Genomic DNA, 20,000 nt, shown 5'->3' with positions numbered 1-20,000 from the left:
TCTCCCATCAAAGTAATTTTCCTGGCGTATCCTACTCCCCCGATCAAAACCTCCTTATCTTCTTTACATTCAACAACTTCCTAAAATACTCTATCCATTTTTCCCTTATCGTCTTCTATCAGTATTTATCAGTCTGCCATCTCTACTATTCTTGCCTCCCATCACTCTTTTCACTTCCTTCTAAAATTATTTATTCTTTTCAAACTTCTCCGTCATACACTTACCCCCACCTTATCTCTATTCTCCCCTTGACTTACTTTTATTCTTTACTTCCTACTTGCTTCCCCATTTCTTTTAGGTAATGATTCCTCATGTCCTGGTTTCTTTCCTGCCACTTCCACCCTCGCCCTCTGTTCCCTCCCGTTTCCTGTACAACCTACATACTGCAGGAAAACAAACAAAAACGTGGGGTGGGGGCCGATCCCTAGTTCTCTCGCTCCATCCCATTGAGTCGCCTTCAACGACTGAAACTAATGTTGAGACCGATCAAGATTTTGATGGACGGAGTGAAAAGGGGCTAGGAAGGGAAGGAGGAAGAGATTGTTGTGAGTAGAAAGTAGTTACAAATGGATAAGAGGAATGAGGAAATCACGAGGACCGAAGGTATTTCTTCTTTCCTGCTCTGTAATTTCTCAAAGGAATGAAGAGAAGGGGAAGGTTATGAGATTGCCATATAAATAATCGGTGAGGGAGGGGAGGTAAACCGGCATCGGTTGTTGGGCCCTGGTGTGAGAGTGTCTTGATGCATTGCCTCTGACCCAGGCAGTGGGCTGGAGTCAGAGATGACCCCTTCATGCTCAAAGAGCTAATATGTGAGTGACAACAAATGGGAATCCTGATAGCCTGCGACTGTTTCTTTCATTTTACTCCTATGTGGCGGTGACTCAGAAACAGCCTAACACTAATACATTACAGACAACAGTCCAACGTTTCTTCCTAGGGAGATCTATGGGAGGGCTTGGGGTCCATTGCCAGCCACTGTGGAGTTGCTTGTTTTTAGTCAGTGAAAATAAGGCAACAATTATTGTATTATTACTATGTATTTATATTTTTTCTTTTCTATTATTGGTATCTCTTTACATGTGGTATAGGTTGCCAACCTCCTAAAAGGAGATATATAGATGTTTCAACCTTTGCGATTCAATGAAGACAGAAAAGCTTCTTGTGATCTGGAAAAAGAAACTTTCTTGGGGCCTAAAAACACGACTAAACTTGGTAAAAAAAAAGTTTAAGCTGGTCACAAGCATCCAAATTCCATTGAGGAAAAAACCGGTTACCTTACCCTACATCTTTTCAGACGCATTTCCCCCCTTTTTTCCAAATAGATATTTTGACTGACTTTTGACGCAACGGCCGAGGACAAAGATGCGTGAGACCATAATGCCAAATGACTAAAAATGCTAAGTTATTAGAAAAAACCTGCGCGTACGACAGCTTACCATGTTCCGTTAAAGTCTCCTCGTCCTCTTCTATAATATCCTCCAGGTCCAGATAGCTGTTGTAAGTGCTGGTGCTGTTGTGCTGTTGTTGGTCCTGACCCATCCTGCCAATATCTGCAGAACACCCACGAAGACTGATTAATGATTTGATTAATGTTTCATCTTCCATATATTATGTAATAATGATACTTCATACAAAGGCTGAGGACTGGGTTCTGTAGTAGCTTTGTGGTTTGACGCTTTCACACCTGTTCTCTCACATGTAAGTTTTATTTAACACACCAGTTAGAGATTACAGGGGGAGGGAAGTTACAAATTCATTTTTTTTTCTCTTTTAAAAATGTCATGCAAGCGCGGAACCAGGGTAGTTTTGTTTATGTTCAAATGCGCTAAACAGAAAAAAAAAGAACAGGAAAACGGTTAAGTAGAGAAACACAAGAAGTAGATGGTCAAGGCACTCCATACAACAACTTTAACATGCTTTGTTTTTCATGCCAGTCCTACGTAGAACCGAAAAAAAACAAAAAAACAGAACGTCGCGTTGCCCGTTCACTTCACGGTTTTCATTTGTATATCATCACCATCATCATCATCATCATCATCATCATCATCATCATCATCGTCATCGTCACCATCACCATCATTGCGGTCATGCCACTCATGCACGCTGGTCCAGCTGCCACCGCCCTGTATGGCATCAGTCTTCTCTTACAACACGGGTCTTCCTTGTCTTTGGCTCCTGGATTCTGTTCCAGTCATCTTTTTAATCAGAGTTTCAGAAGATAGTCCATGCATACATATGCATCTTTTCTAGAATACACACGTATAAGAAGTACATATATATATATATATATATATATATATATATGTATATATATATATATATATATACATATAATATATATATATATGTATATACATACATACATATATACTTTGTACCACTTTAATCTGTATCGCTCCTTGAAGATGTGAAATACACGAAAGCGCTTGGGAATTTCGTGTTTCTATTTTCCTTAGTGGTAACTAGCATATTATTGGATCATGTGCAAATAGATCACCAAAGCTGGCACGTGATCCAGTAATATGCTGGTTACCACTAGGGAAAAAGTAGAAACACGAAATTCCCGAGCGCTTTCGTGTATTTCACATCTTCAGGGGAGATACGGATGAAAGTGGTACAAAGCAATCATAAACAGGAATGGTAACAAAGGTGATTAAATGACTAGTAGAGATCCCTAACGGAAATGAAGAGTCACAGCACATATTTAAATCGAAATGTCACAATTTAAGTATACTTTTAGAATCAATACCAAAATTCATAAAGACGTTTGGTGATAACTGCAACGTTTTACAATTTATGCTAATGATAAAACTATCTTATACAATCCACTATTAATGTTAATATTAACTCCTTCACAATGTTTAATGAGGCCTCTCTCTATGATCTTTCTGTTGACAGTTGAATTACATTATAAAATGGTCAATGCAATAATTAAAATCTTTTATAATAACAAAGAAAACTTTGGATTTTTGTGCTGTTCTAACATTATACTTGTGTTATCCGAGTTAAGAATTCTTTACCAGCTTGCCCAAAGTAAAACTTTCCCAATATCATTTGTTTTGTGACCATTCCTGCTTATATTATAGCTACTTGTCTTTCTATGCTAACTTTGTATCATTTTAATGTGTACTTCCCATGAAGATAATAATTACACGAAAGCGCTCGGGAATTTTACGTTTCTGTTTTTCTTAGTGGTTACCAGCACACACACAGGGCTCTCACATGGGGGTTGGGGGTGGGGGTGGGTGGGTCATATGCCCCGGGGGGGGGGAGGGTGGCACTTTTAGGGGGGCGGCAATTTCAACCTAGATTTGCCGCCCACAAGGCTGACAAAATAATGATGAAAAAAAAGGTTAAAGAATCCCTGAACATTTTCCATAACCGACGATTTGTACGTTACAATCACCAAAATATTAAGTACTTCCCCTTATCCTTTCTGCACAAGGGACATTAAATGCAAATCTTGAAATGTTTTTAATCATTTCGCTAACTATTAGCTAAAATAGGGAGTAGAAGGTGGTGGAGGGGGGAAATGGTGACAAGGGGGGGCGGGGTTTGGCGTCAATGAGAACTTTGTCCTAGGGAATGTAAGGGCTCTGAAAACACATACAGACACAAACACACACACACACACACACACACACACACACACACACACACACACACACACACACACACACACACACACACACACACACACACACACATATATATATATATACATATACATACATACATACATACATACATACATACATACATACATACATACATACATACATACATACATACATACATATATATTTATATATATATATATGTACATATACGTATATGTATGTATGTATTTTATATATTTATACATATATATATATATATACATATATATAAATATATATATACATATGTATTTATATATGTATTTATACATATATATATATACACACACATATATATATATATATATATATATATATATATGTGTGTGTGTGTATATATATATGTATATATATATATACATATATAAAACAAAGTTATGTCGTAGCACATTTGTAAAATAATACTGATGACCCACTTTCGGAGAAAAATAAGCGAAGATATAGAGATCTGTATATTTCGATCACTTACTGTGATCCTCTTCAGCTGAGGAGGATCACAGTAAGTGATCGAAATATACAGATCTCTATATCTTGGCTTATTGTTCTCCGAAAGTGGGTCATCAGTATATATATATATATATATATATATATATATATATATATATATATATATATATTTTTATATAAAAATACACACACACACACACACACACACACACACACACACACACACACACACACACACACACACACACACACACACACACACACACACACACACACACATATATATATATATAAAATATATATATATATGTATATATATATATATATATATATATATATATATATATATATATACATATACATATATATATATATATATGTATATATATATATGTACATATATTATATATATACATATATATGTATATACAATATATATATATATATGTATATATATATATATATATATATATATATATACACATAACACACACGTGACTGATTTCTATACTTCTTGATCCTCTGCAGACTGATTATCTAATGTATACGCAGAAATTCCGTTCGGCACAGTAAGGGGATGAAGTTATTTAATGCTGAAATGCTCTTAATTCTATCAAAATAAAATTATCTTTTGTTCTGAAATAAGAGGGAAAGGTAATTACTCCTGTGGCATTTCATCATGGTTTTTGGTACAACAAAACTGCAGCTACAATGATGGTATTTACGTGATCGGAACGCATTTGTAAACTATCAGAGGGATTAGTGTTTGCGAGTATATGACTAGAGTTGAAACCGTCTTTCCTAGAAAAATGAAAATGTTATCATCAGAACCCAGTTGGTAAATTACCAAAAATATGGGCGCAAATCTGATGAATTCTGACCGTTGGTTAGAATTAATACTGAAGAAAGGAAAACCACCGTTTTGAGTTGATGTATCGCTACGCTCTTTTTGAGAATTGGAGTTATCATTTTATATCTCGACTGCTTGCCATATGCTTTTCTGTGCGTGGAATTCACATACCGCATAATCTTTATTAAGTAATGCAAAATCGACATTTCTTACCATTTGAAATTTAACTTGATGTATCAGTGGAGACAATTGCCTAATAAACAAATACTTTTAAGTCGATATCTGGACAAGTTATAAAGACTTGATTATACTGAAGCTATATACTAGCTGCATTCACATAAATTTAAATTTTGTTGTTGTTATTGTATCGAATTCCTTGATTCTCTTCTCCAATCTGTAAATAATCTTTCGATTTTCATTTACTTGTAAAACCGTCATTCGATTTTTAATTCTTTGTGATTGTCTTCCGAGGCACAAAATTTTGTTAATCTATCTTAAAAAGAACTTCAACTGAGGCAAGATTTAACGAAAGACAGGAAAGACGAGTTGAAGGCAAAGACACTATTTTATGTTATGAGGGTGGATCATCGCTGGGAAGAAAATTGTAATATAATGAAAACTTCATTAATGACAGATAATAACAAACAAAACGTTAATATGAAAAACGATAACCCATTCGGAAATAAAATTAAAATCACTTATAGTTTTGTATGCCTCCATGCATACTTGCACATCTAGTATGATATCTTGTTTTCAAATCGAACTGATTTTCAGAAGCAAGGTTTTGAGGGTTAAGGACAAAGGTACGTGAATGTAGGAAGGAGTGAATGGGGAGGAATGATTGGAAAAATATCAGCAATGGAAGGTGGTTGTAGGTAATCTAGTTGTACGTAGTTATGGTGGGCATAAAACGGGTGTCATCACATTTGGGGTGAAATTGGCCACGAGAACAAGAGTTGAAGACCAGTTCATTGATGTATGTTTTATCAAGATGAAAACTGTATGCAGAGTAGGGGGTGTTATATGTGGATTTTGTCTTACACATTGCAAGAGGAAGGCTATGTGGGTCATTACGGTATTTTCTATATAAGATCTTTTGCAAGGTTTGTTTATTATGTTCACATAGCCAGTGGCATCACCAAACTAAGGTATCGTATGGTAGTCTAAATATGATGTGCTAAAAGGACAATAATAATAACTGTAACTTTCAATTTGACTGACTGGGAATCGGCAGGTCCACATTGGCCTATTGTCCGAGTTGTATGAATGTGGAACTGTTTCTGTATCGCAGACTGTTTGTGGAAGAAATATAGTAGAAGATGGTCGAGAGGTATTAGGCCAAGTTGGGGCACGGAGTGTCAACCCCTCGAGGTTGCGTTTGCGTGGTGAGCGGAACCCGAAAAGCCTTAATATTTTCATGTTGATGAAATGCGCTTCAAAGATTCTTTTGTGGAACGAACACGGTTTCAAATATTTTCTTAAGGGGCAGACTTTCCAGCGTAAACAGGATTTCGTTCAATATTTATATATTTTTGAATTCGCCAAGGTCCAGTCCGCATCTAAATCATCTACTTTTAGTTATGATAACATCTATTTGTCAAGTCTCCGTACTTTGTATACAGAAGTCGAAGACGGATCTTGCCTTTTCCAGTACGAGACACGCGTCGATTCGATTTTGTTAAATTTGAAAATGAATACACGTCTGTTCGTTTTTTGCTTTCTATTTAGTATTGGAATCCAATCATCGAATAACTGAACATATTCTCAGGGTTATCTACAAGTGGCCAATCATTTCAACTAAGGAAACAATTAACTAGAAACTTAGATCATGCAAACCTAATCTTCTAATTTCTAGAATTCTAAGATTTCGATAGACACTCTATGTGTAGAACTATTTAACAGACGTGACTACTGCTGTATATAAGACATATAATGTAAAACAAGTGAAAGGTATTTTGTAAGTCATCATTAGTAGCCATGGAGTCCCTGTCTGTAAGCGCGAGCGCACACACACACACACACACACACACACACACACACACACACACACACACACACACACACACACACACACACACACACACACACACACACACACACACACAAACGCACACACAAACGCACGCGCAAACATACAAACGCACGCTGAAACACACACACACACACACACACACACACACACACACACACACACACACACACACACACACACACACACACACACACACACACACACACACACACACACACACACAGACACACACACACACACCTACACCTACATCCGTGAACTCCAACAATACTCTCATGCTCAGCTACCAAACTGTGCGAGAAAACGGGTTAAAGAAAATGGGAGTAGAGGTATACCCTTTCATTTAACTTAAAGTACTAATTACAAAAGCATAGTTCTCATTATCATTTACTTTTAGAATAGTGACGTGTTTTTCTAAGATTTGGCTAATTTTGGACACTGGCCACCAAATTTTCTTCATTGAGAGTGCGACTTAAATAAATGAGGTTTCTTCAAATCGTGGAAAAGTATCATTTCAGCCTTCAAGTCAGTCTCCTAATTGAATGAAATCGACTGGAATTAGCTGGATCAACGTTTCAAAGAGCAAACCATCGACTTGGAAGAACTAATTGTGACAGCTTGGGACCCAGATTCGTTCAAATTTAATGAAATAGTAAAATTAACCGTTAAATGTTGTAATTCAACCTTTCGAATTTACCGTTACAGTAAACCGTTACAGCAATCATGCACGTTCGTTTGAAATTCAAACGTTCGAAATGTGTGGTTCCACTCCTATCAAGAACGAACTATTTGCCTAACTTTACCAATATATTTATTCTATGTACACACAATTGGGTTATATATTTATACAACTGTACATGAGTACCTACTTGAATTTTTAAAAATTACTTTTCTAAAACTTACAAATACTATTTCTAAGCATTCCATGTAATCCAGTTTTCCTTTACCTAAATCAGCTTTATTCAGATGTGAAGAACAAAATTATGAATTTTTATTTGTAAGACAAATTGTATTTTAATTTGGCAACTAAAAACACAGCATTTCATACTGTAAAAAAAGAAAAAAAAATGGTCCTTGCATAAACAGTGATAAAAAAATAAAATGAAGATGCTTATAGATACACAGTGTGTAGGAATAGTACGTGTCCATGTTGCGTCCCATACAACATCGTGCGTATTGATTATAATGAATTAAGGGCTTTCAGTATGTCACCCCAAGTATAAATAGTAAGAGACAGATTACACATAACGAAATAGTTCTTCAATCCACGAACCAGTCATTCATGAAATCAAACCAATATTCCAAAGTCAATCAGTCCAAGCCACGATGCAGTTCTATAAAGAAATCTGACTTAAGTAGATAAGAACTCTTATGCATCTCAATCCATCTACTGAAAAGACAGCCACCTCGTCTGTCGGTGATCTGATCTTCTCCTGTGTCGAGTCCTGGGGACGCCTTAGGCCAGAACGTAGAGTCGAACCCGGTTCGAACCTCATATTGAAAAGTGTAGGCGAGAGGGGAAAGTGAGGTTCGGAATCAGAGAGAGAGAGAGAGAGAGAGAGAGAGAGAGAGAGAGAGAGAGAGAGAGAGAGAGAGAGAGAGAGAGAGAGAGAGAGAGCGACACACACACACACACACACACACACACACACACACACACACACACACACACACACACACACACACACACACACACACACACACACACACACACACACACAGAGAAAGAGAGAGAGACATGGGTAGTTAGGCACATAGACAGACAGGGAGGGAGGGTACAGGTTACAAGAAATGGTAGAGACGTAAATACAATTGGGGTGTAAGTGGAGGAGGAACAGACATAGCTATACACAAGACATTTCGTCACACAGGTCGGAGTCAGAAGGGAGGGGCTATATGGGTAGAGGTGTGAAGTCAGAAGGGATGCGGGGTCAGGAGTGGTGGAGGAGCGGGGTCAGGAGGGTGAATATTTTTAACCGAACGGCTCAGAGCTAGCCGTGAGATTATGTCCGAGAACCATTGACTTTTGGAGATGTTCAAGTTCGGACATTCTTCTATTAAGGCGGATTTAACCATTTTTCTCCTGAAGGTGCAGTTGGACTTCAACAATATTTTGGCCTTGTCCCAGTCAAGACTATGATTTTTGGTACTGACATGTTGGAACACAGCGGAATTTTCTTGGGTATATCTAATGGAGCTTTTGTGCTTCGTTAACCTGGTGTTAAGATCCCTGTTGGTTTGGCCAAGGTACACTAAATCACAATCTCTACAAGGTAAGCTATAAACTCCTGGAGCCTCAGCCCCCCTTAACCTTTGATGGACATTAACAATTTGTTTGTGCACAGTACTAGGACAATGATAAGCAACTGTGAGACGGTTGTTGGGAATTAGATTAAAAGAAGGATTGATGGAGTTATAATAAATATGCCCGTGAAAAATCTGTTGTTTTCCAACATGTCAGTACCAAAAATCATAGTCTTGACTGGGATAAGGCCAAAATATTAAATCCAACTGCAGCTTCAGAAGAATTTTTTTTAAATCCGCCTAGAAGAATGTCTGAACTCGGACATAATCTCACGGCTAGCTGTGAGTCGTTTGGTTAAATATATTCACCCTCCTGACCCCGCTCCTCCACCACTCCTGCCCCCGCATCCCTTCTGACCTCACACCTCTACCCACATATCCCCTCCCTTCTGACTCTGCCCTGCGCGACGGAATGTCTGTTTTTTTGCTATGCCTGTTCCCCTTACAATTACATTCCAATTGTATTTATGTCTCTATCATTTCTTGTAACCTGTACTTTCCTGAAGAGGGCTATAGCCATCAGCCGAAATATAGAAATTATAATTTCTTCTAAGCTTCCTTTTATTCCGACTGTGGGTTCTTCGTGATTATTTTACAAATGTGCCACTACATTTTGTCCAAGTGATATGTGTCTGTATATATATATATATATATATATATATATATATATATACATATAGAGAGAGAGAGAGAGAGAGAGTGAGACAGTCAGAGAGAGAGAGAGAGATAGTGAAAGAGAGGAGAATTGAGGTGCTCAATATTAGGTAATGACTGCAAATACTTTGCACTTTATTATATTCACAAAAGGAGTTTAGTCACTGCCGAGGGGTGAAGGTGTGCTTGTGGTGGGAAGGGGAAGCAAGTCGTTCTTATTATTTTGAGGAGGAATTCTGATGTCACACTACATTATCATTATGCGGACAGAATGTGATCTAAGGCTTCAAAATACTGTGCTGCTGTTTGCTCACTAGGTTGAGGTCCAGTGGATTTGTAGACGTTCTCTTCTAGAATAGTCCCAGAACTCGGCACAGGTTAGATCAGAAGTCTTGACGACAGACAACGGGAGGAGGAGGAGGTGAAGGGCAAGGGGGAGGAGGAGAAGGAGGAGGAGAGGATGGTGGAGGAAGAGGAGCAAGGATTATGCCAGAACTCAGGGTCTGCACCACACAAGGTAACATCCAAGGCCGGGGGCTCCATCAAGAGGACCGGGGGTGGACGGGCCATATTTCTCAGGAGCTATAGTAGCGATACGGGGAAGGGAGGAAATGGATCAATTGCGCTCAGCCCCCGAAGAGCATAAAATGTCTCCCCATGGTGGTGGTCGGGGATCCACAGAAGCTTAGAAAAGGGCTGGTGGCCGTGGCCAAGCATTAGCAGCCCTTGGGGTTTGTCACTAAGCACAACCTAGATTCTCTTTACTTGAATCAATCTAGACTGAGACAGACAGTCGCTGCTTGACTAGACCAGGTCCTCAAGACTATATTACTACTAAATTATGAATATATATATATATATATATTATATATATACATACATACATATATATATGTATATGTAAATATATGTATATATATGAAAATATATATATACATATTTATAAATATACATATATACATACATATATATATATACATATATATATATATATATATATATATATATACGAGGTCTGTCCGGAAAGTATCCAGCTATTATGAATATTTGCATAACTGGTCATGCGATCCCAATAGAACTTGGCGGACACTGACAGAAGACCCTACTACATATGCGTGAGCGGTCATACTACCAAGTGACACTTTATATACCCTCCAGACATAGTTGAGTGAAGATGTGTACGTCGCATTAACAATGACTGAACGAATAGCTTTTGTTTCTGGGTCATGGCCGTAGACCTACGATTTATCTCCGGTTATTACTTGTTTCAGGAAATCTGGGTCATTTGTGGCACCTTGAAGCAAGTCCTGTGAATTTTCAGCACAAAATTCCTTCTGCTCACGGAGACGCGTGACAAATTTTGCCGCCACTCGTGTCATGCTAAGGTCTTTTGTCAAAATCTCTGAAAAAAACAACTTGTCCGCGAGATATCGAGATCATTTTCTTATTCTCGGGCTGTCAATCGCCGATTTTCGTAGATTGCAGTCTTTGCATGTTCAACATTTTCGGGTGTTCTGCATGTTGAAGGCCTTCTAGAACGTGGATCACTTTCGACGGATTTTTGGCCTTCTTTGAAGCATTTGTACCACATTTTTACCTGTGCTTCACTTACTGAATCATCCTAGAATGCCTTCTTAATCATTCAAATAGTTTCCGCTAATGAATGTTTAAGTTTACAACAAAACTTGATACATATTCGCTGAGCTACTTCTTAAGTCATTGTTAATGCGACAGTCAAACAGTACACATCTTTACTAAACCATGTCTGGCGGATAAAGGAGGTGTTACATGGGGGTATGGCCGCTCAGGCATACGCAATAAGGTCTCCTCTCAGTGTCCACCAAGTTCCGTTAAGATCACATGGCCAGTTCTGCAAATATTCATAATGGCTGGATACTTTCCGGACAGACCTCGTATACATGTACATATTTGGGAGGAAGGCTCCTTCATAAGCATTTATGGACAGAGACTGAGTGTGTCTGATCCTCCTACGGGTACCTGCGTGGATGGAATGGAGTGCTGCCTTGCCGGGCATTCCCTGGGCTTGGGATAATCGAGAGCCAACCACACTGAGACAACAGGACTTGTCTCTTACGGGAGGGGAAGATCATGAGTAACTAAGGGTCAAATTGCTCTACCAGTGACGGCCAACGTTGTGAGCCGGAATCAGTTCTCCACAACGGGAAGGAAAGCTTCCTGGAAGTGGTCTACTACCCTCGGGTGGTTACCTTCTAATTTGGCGGAAGTCAGATTACGAGGAGAAAAAAGAAAGCGAACGAGACAAACTCCAACGTTTCATCAACAAGTCCTACAAAGTACTATCTCTTAAGGGCTGAGGTGAGGCTTGGCGTAACCCTGGTGACTACTACACCTCTACTGCCCGTCCTCAAGCAAACATCTACAACTACTACGAGTGGCCTGTGTCTCCCGTTCCCTCAGCAACGGGTAAGAGGGTGCGGGAGGCAGTGTGGTTGGCTTAGGGCTCCCGTGTGCGTGTTACTGGCGGCGACTGGACGCTGGGTGGTGCTGAACTTTAGGGAGCTCTGACGTACTGGCAGTTGCCGCGGCTAGATGCGTCCCGTGCTGGGGCTGAGGAGGCTGCTGCTGCTGTTGCTGCTGCTGCTGCTGACCTGCTGCAGGGGCGCGCTGGTTGGTGCCTAGAAGGCCCCCCAACCCTGTCGGTCCCCCCTTCTCACCGGGCCCTTTAGGGATGAGAGCTTGTGCGGCCGCCCCCGTGGACCCCAGCACGGTCGACACCAATTTCGTCGGCATTTTTTTATCGTCCGGCGCGAAAAGTCCTTGCACGCCCTTGAAGATGTTTTTAACGAACTTAACGGGCGCCGTCGAATCTGCGAGAGAATCGGAGACCATCATTCCCAGTGGGGGGGAGGGGATAAAGCCATAATGGTGGTTGGTTGGTTGGTTGGTTGCGGGAGAGAAGCAGAGGTTGGTTAAAAACCTCATCATCATCATCATCGTCATCATCATCATCATCATCATCTTCAGCACCATTATCATCAGCTACACGGTTTACTAGCTAGTGTCTCTGGCTAGCGATAACGACTTTCTAACGTCAAACTAAACAGCAGTTAAGGCTCGGCGACGGCAGCGGTGGTGGTGGTAATAGTGGTGGTAACGGTAATGGGGTGGTGGTGGCGGTGGCGGTAGTGATGAAGGTGGTGAGATGGTGGCAGTGGTGAAAATTATGTGGCCGGCTATCTTCGCGTGCGTCGAGAGACTAATTGCGATGGTGGTGGATGTGGTCACGGTGGAAGTAGGAATGATTATATGTGGAAGAACTAGAGTCTGTGTGTGCATGTGTGTGTGTGTGTGTGTGTGTGTGTGTGAGTGACAGTGAGTGAAAGAGAAAATATAGGATGTTATTTGGTTGTGAAAGTACTTGATTTGGGAAGAACAGGTGCAAAGAAAATGTCGTGTAAAAGGTGATATCTAAAGAACGAGGTGGGAAGAAGGGAGGGAGGGAGGGAAAGAGGGAGGAACGGAGAAAGGGCCTGGGAGGGAATCCTTTGGGTAACGTTGTATACAAAAACATCTGTAATTACTAGTGTTCGGCTCTATCACAGCCATTACTAATCAGCTCTATGCTCAAGGACAAAGGAGAGGAGCTTGAGGATGGTACTCTATTTACGATCTACTAGTGAGACAGAAAAAGGAATACGAGTAATGGGCTATGGCTTCTGCCAATTCAGCCGTTGAGCCGTCGCTGCAGATGAGAGACGCCTGACACTAAATAGGTGATCGATGAATGAAAAGTCAAAAAGTTCTTGCAGAATAGGAGGGAGAACGGAGAGATAGTCCGAAACAACTGTGGTGGATGAATGGAAAGTAAAAAATTTCTTGCAGAATAAGAGAGAGAACGGAGAGATGGCCCGAAACAACGGTGATCGATGAACGGAAAGTCAAAAAGTTCTTGCAGAATAAGAGAGAGAACGGGGAGATAGTCCGAAACAACGGGATGATATTACTGTAAGGTGATGAAGGCTCAAGTTAGAACAAATGAATGTGGTGCAAGAGAAAGTTGGCATTTGAGATAAGGAGCGCATAAGTACAGCTACTGGAAATGCAAAAAAGAAGACAACCCTGGAATAATTTATGGTGGGGTGACATGAAATAAACAGTGGAAGCTAAAGATCTGACAGGGGAGTGGCAATATTACGATCTGTTCAGGTAAATCTGACGAAAATTAAGTCAATTTGAGTCAAGTCGTCAAAAGTGGATCATGAAGTTATTTCACTTGCGAAAGGAACATGTTAAACTAAATGAATATGTAAGAAGTTTAAAATTTAAGAAAAATAATATACGGAACAAAGAGCTTTGTATATTATATTTCAGACCCAATAGTCCAGATCAAATAGATCAGAAATGAGATTAGTGAAAAATACATCAATATCAGGGAATGGATTTGAAGGTCAGAAATTTTTATCATTACAGTGAGTCCTCCTTATACAGTAATTCTTTATCCGGTAAATTCACATACATACATACATATACCAAGGCTTTTTCCCCCTTACAAGGGAGGTAGCCTTTTTCTTTTTGGCTACCTCCCTTGTAAGGGAAAAAAGCCTTGGTATATGTATATATGTATGTATGTGAATTTACCGGATAAAGAATTACTGTATAAGGAGGACTCACTGTAGCACAGAATATCAACAAGGTCTCTAATAATAGTATACAGCTAATACTAAAGTGGAATGAATATCATGGACACGAACAGAAAGCGTTTGAAATGATTATCATCCCCTGACACTCTAATCATACTTCACTGAAGAGAGGATGTCAACATTTGTGGGGAACAAGCTGAACACCTAATCAGAGAACAGACAGACAGATAGACTTGTTCCCTAATTAGAGGACAGACAGACAGACAGATAGGTTCGAAAGTCATGAACAGTATACGTCTTTCAGCGGGTGTTCAACAGTGATTTTTTTTTTATCATAAACTGGAAGAACTTGAACGGTGGCTAAAATAATTTAGCCAGTAAAAGAGCTATTTTAAGAAACTATGAGTACTGCCATATTACTAAAGAGTAATGTTAGTAGTGAAGGTGGTACATGTAGTAGTAGTAGTAGTAGTAGTAGTAGTAGTAGTAGAAGTAGTAGTAGTAGTAGTAGTAGTAGTAGTAGTAGTAGTAGTAGTAGTAGTAGTAGTAGTAGTAGTAGTAGTAGTAGTAGTAGTAGTAGTAGTAGTAGTAGTAGTAGCAGCAGCAGTTTTAGTTGTACTCGTAGTAGGAGTGGTAGTAGTAGTAGTAGTAGTAGCAGCAGCAGTTTTAGTTGTACTCGTAGTAGGAGTGGTAGTAGTAGTATTAGCAGCAGTAGTAGTAGTAGTAGTGGTGGTAGTAATAATGACAATAGTAAGAATTTCAAAACTATCAATAGCAGAGGTAAATATCATCATAGCCTAGTTGAAAAAGAATCGTTAAACAAGATTTAGAATGTGGTCAGGGCGACCAGTCTTAAAATGTAATCATGAAGAGGAGCACGCCAACTTGTATAAAAGGAGAAAATATCACTAAATGGATGATATGCATGGACGAAAACGGGAAATGAGAGAGGAAGAGGTTGCTTGAAAATCTTAGGCATGAAAAGAAAATTGGTAAAGACCTGTTTTTACTTTTAGTCCAGAAACGACAAGCAGTAGCTACGGCAGCAAAGAGGTGATGTGATGGATCCCTATAAATGGCTGTTGCTCCCATGCCGTGCATCAACTACTCACGGGATTAGGCTACTAGGCAACGCATCACCTCAGTCATTCACCTCACTCTCGACAGCTGTATCATGGTGTAACGTTCAACCCAAAACAAAACCGTTATGTTTAGTAGAAAAAACATAAGTTTTATCTAGCAAAGCAAAGGAAAAGAAAGTTTTTGTTTTGTTTAAGATTTCAAAGCTCAAAAAAGTTCTGACATTAGTTCATGTAACAATTTTCTGTGTCGACAGAGTGAAGTGTATACATTCATATATCTTTCAAATACTATCATGATAAATGAACTTATTTATGCTGCAAAGGGAGCATTATGAAACTAAGTAATACATCTTAGACGACAATAAATCATGTGAATATCTCGCCATTTAGTCTTGCGGTTATGGATTATGCGACATGCTAGAAGACATCTTGTCATACTCGAAGACATTTTCTGTTGTAAATGATAATTTAAGAGCCTTGACTTAGCTTCTGACAGAATCACACACTGATAAAGAGCTTATTGTTATTAGTCACTACAAAGTAAGTCGCGACGGAAGAACCACTTTGTAATGGAGCAAGTTAACGGAAGCTTTCTTCTGTTATGCAAATGAATGATAAGCTGGTTCAAAAACCTTACGCACCATCCAATGAATTACGTTTTACCATTTTTTCTTTTTTGCTAATGTCTTCATCTTACCAAGAGTACAATCAAAACATCGAATCTATTTTTTTTTATCTAATTCCGCCATCTTAGATGTACGATGTTAAAATGCGTAGGGTGCTCAGGGAAGACAAAAATGATCATGAATTGGAAAGAAAAATGAAAAAAAAAAAAATGAACCACATTTTTGTATGACTGTTTATAACGAATGTGGTTTCACAGTGAGATAGGAAGTGTATAGACAAAAAAAGAAAAAAAAAGAAAAAGAAAGGAAGGAAGAGTCGAGAGGAGGGTGTTTGGGGAATTTCTTGGGATTATGATGATCTGAATACATCAATACCCAGTGGCCACTCCATAGATCTTATTGTGGCCATCACCAAATCTTTCTATAAGAGAAGGTATCAGAGGGATAATTGAATTTGTGTTTACCATTTTGAGATGGTCGGGATGAATGCAATTAGCCATGGAGCATTTCCTCGAGTGAATCAATTCTCTGGAGTCGAACAGAATACTGAGCTATGCGGCCACTGGATATTAACGTTTTCTTTTTTTCTTTTTTAATTATAAGGAAAACTAAAAGGTGTAGAGCATGAAATTCTTGGGAAGCACGGGTCGTGACATAAACTCCTGAGGATGTGTGATTCCGTCAGTTGTGTCAACGAAACGTTTTTCTTTTCCACAAGTTTTCGTGCAATCATGTCGATTGAACCTCATCAAAGGTCATTTTTTTGGGCGACAGAATCAATCATGGCATCAGGAGGTTGTGCCATTCTTGTATCTTTATTATCTATAATGAAAAACAAAAAAATCAGAATCAACCATTGAGGCAGTAAACTAGCAAACAATCATTAGTAATAATGAGGACAGGATTTTTCTCTTTATCGTAACAAAGCTTATAATCATTCTTTGAGTCAATGAACTAGCAATCGATTATCAATCAGGCCTAATTACCTGATTTTGTCTCGAAAACGAAACATGGCTTATGGAACGTTCACATGACTTTTGCTGAGGTTGGGACGGGGAGGAAAGGGGTGGAGAGGGAGGGGTCAAGGCAATGATCGATGCTGCCGAAGTTTAAGCCAAAGGGGGCTTAATAACCGTATCAAGTCGTCGTTAAGTTACTCAGCTACACAGGCAGAAGTAACTACAAAACACACATGGCAAATGCAACTTGCCCATGTACCAACAACAGCAACAACAACAAAGACAATTACGCCGGCAGACAGTGGGATCGCATTTAGTGAAACGCCTGAACTTGGAGTTGCTTCCCCGCGTGCGATAGAAAACGGCAGCTTGTGTATGAAAGCAGCAACAGCAAGTGCTACTTCTACAGCAACAACACCTGCAAAAACTGCTACGCGTGCAGGCACAGCAACAGCAACTCATAAGGCTGCCGCTACGTGTACGGTAACAGCACACCACAGCTGTTTGCTACTCTACGGCGACACCTGCAGAAACTGCTACACGTGCATGTGCAGCAATAGCAACGCATAAAGCGACAGCAATAGTTGTACCACTATGAAGGCGTTCCATCCTAGTGAGCAATTCTGGCCACGCAGGAGTGGGCGTGCCCACCCCAACAAATAAAGTGTGGGATTCGACATGGTGGTTCAAATAGCCATAACTACGGGATTCCGTATGCACAGAGCAAGTACAGATAACAATTGCAGATAATTGGCAAAAAGCCTTTTCTACGTGATAGATTGCTGTAAGTTATAAAGAAATCATGGTGTTTATTGAACATTTCACAACAAATTATACATAAAAATGCAATTAAAAAAACAGCTCTAGTATGGTTAGACAAGAAATGATCTTATTCTAATTTCTAAGATCTTGGCATGACACCTATATGACAACATTAAAACACAGCGAAAGGATTTATGGTCATATTCTAGGAAACAATTATCATTGCAAACACCAAATGGGATATAACATCAATAGGGAGGACATTTATAAGAAAAAAAAAAAAAAATCCTACTCCAGGGGGCAAAGATCAAACCATGATGATGTACAGTTGCGTATAACTGAACCTGACACAGTAACGCGTAGTATGGCATTGGATATTGATGGTAGGTGACATGTTTAAGATTTTAACTTTTTTTCTGTATAGTATTACTGTTATGTAAACGTAAAAACCATCTAACTGTTCATCTTGTTGCAACTTAACGTGCATTCCCAAACATCTTCCCGTCCTAGGCTTTTCATCTCAACATCTCATCTGATTTACGTCAAATCAAATCTACCTTCTCACTGAACATTCACGTAAATACATTAATTCACTACGAATAATTATGGATAGCTTTATGTTGGAAATTTTCGCAAATTTTTCCACGCTGAACTGTGACAGGTTCAAATATTCGCAAGTGTACTCATTCTGCACAGGATTTTCTATTGGTGTCATAATGATGGATTCTTTTTATGGAAACATAATATGAAACATTGTTTTAACATGGATAACGATACGAAAATATGTGTACTTGTTCTTCACTACAAACATAAAATTACACGCACGTGTGTGTGTGTGTGTGTGTGTGTGTGTGTGTGTGTGTGTGTGTGTGTGTGTGTGTGTGTGTGTGTGTGTGTGTGTGTGTGTGTGATCTTTCCTACCAAATTTATTAACTTCTTTCACTCATCTGAACACCGCAAACATATCCCCTCACTCTTTCCTTTCTTTGAATGATACCAGACACAACATTTTTGGTCTTTCCATGCATTGTTTATTAGGCTGTGGGTTAGTTTGGCTGTTGCCTTTTATTAATTCTTTCGATCCATTTGATCTATCTATATTCTTCGTTTTATGTGGGGACCACATTCTAATCTGGGGCTGATCTCAATGATTTTTTTTTAATCTTTCCGTCCATGCACTGAAACACCTTTTCTTATGTCTACCTTACTGATGTGTTTACCAGATGGCACTTCCAGATCCCTCTCATTTTTTTTTTATTTTGTGCAACTTTCACTTTCCACTTATGTTCTCTTTGCACTTTCGTCCACTTCCAGTATATTGCATATCTTTGCGGTGAAGTCCATTTACCTAAACTCTAATCATATATTCTATTTTTTTGTAATCCTTTTATGATCTTTGCATCGTCTGCAAACATGTTAATTTGTATTCTATAGTCACCCCTTGTCTAATCTGTTTGTAGCCTATAGTCACCCCTTGTCTAATCTGTTTGTAGCCTATAGTCACCCCTTGTCTAATCTGTTTGTAGCCTATAGTCACCCCTTGTCTAATCTGTTTGTAGCCTATAGTCACCCCTTGTCTAATCTGGTATGCCATTCTTGCCCAGAGATTATGTTTTGCATCATACCCATTGGGTAAATACGATTGCCCATCGTAACAACTAACAGATAATTACCTTTGGAATCTTCACTTCGATTTGCTTCCCATTCTTCTAAGTCCAATTTAGAGTTGGTCTCCCCGCAGGATTTTAATTTTACTCTGGGTTTTTCTTAGGTAAATGAACGTATAAAATAAATCTGTATTCAGTGTCTTTGGGGTAGGACATATGCTACCATTAGGAAGGCATAATGTAGTTGCACATTTGTAAAAAATCTGAAGAGGACCACAGATAGTGGTTGGAATATACAGATTTTATGTCCATCTTATCTCATTCTGCGTCTATAAGTCTTATTTTACATATGTTATCATGTTCTGTTTTTCTCCCTGCTTCTAATTCTCAGAA

At 39.0% G+C, this 20,000-nt stretch overlaps 1 protein-coding gene across 1 annotated transcript in view; it reads right to left on the bottom strand.

Annotated features, from left to right (window-relative positions):
• LOC143021522 (RIMS-binding protein 2-like) overlaps positions 1-20,000 on the bottom strand; it is a 164,297-nt gene that overhangs the window by 127,422 nt on the left and 16,875 nt on the right. The window contains exon 7 of the mRNA XM_076179111.1: positions 1,440-1,553. Coding sequence (XP_076035226.1) covers positions 1,440-1,553 — 114 coding nt within the window. The remainder of the gene's footprint in view (positions 1-1,439; positions 1,554-20,000) is intronic.

This window comes from Oratosquilla oratoria, chromosome 42 (assembly GCF_046742065.1).
Source record: "Oratosquilla oratoria isolate Oo_2021 chromosome 42, ASM4674206v1, whole genome shotgun sequence".
NCBI lineage: Eukaryota > Metazoa > Arthropoda > Malacostraca > Stomatopoda > Squillidae > Oratosquilla > Oratosquilla oratoria.
The sequence above is the reverse complement of the archived record's forward strand: the minus strand, read 5'-3'. Positions and strand labels throughout refer to the sequence as shown.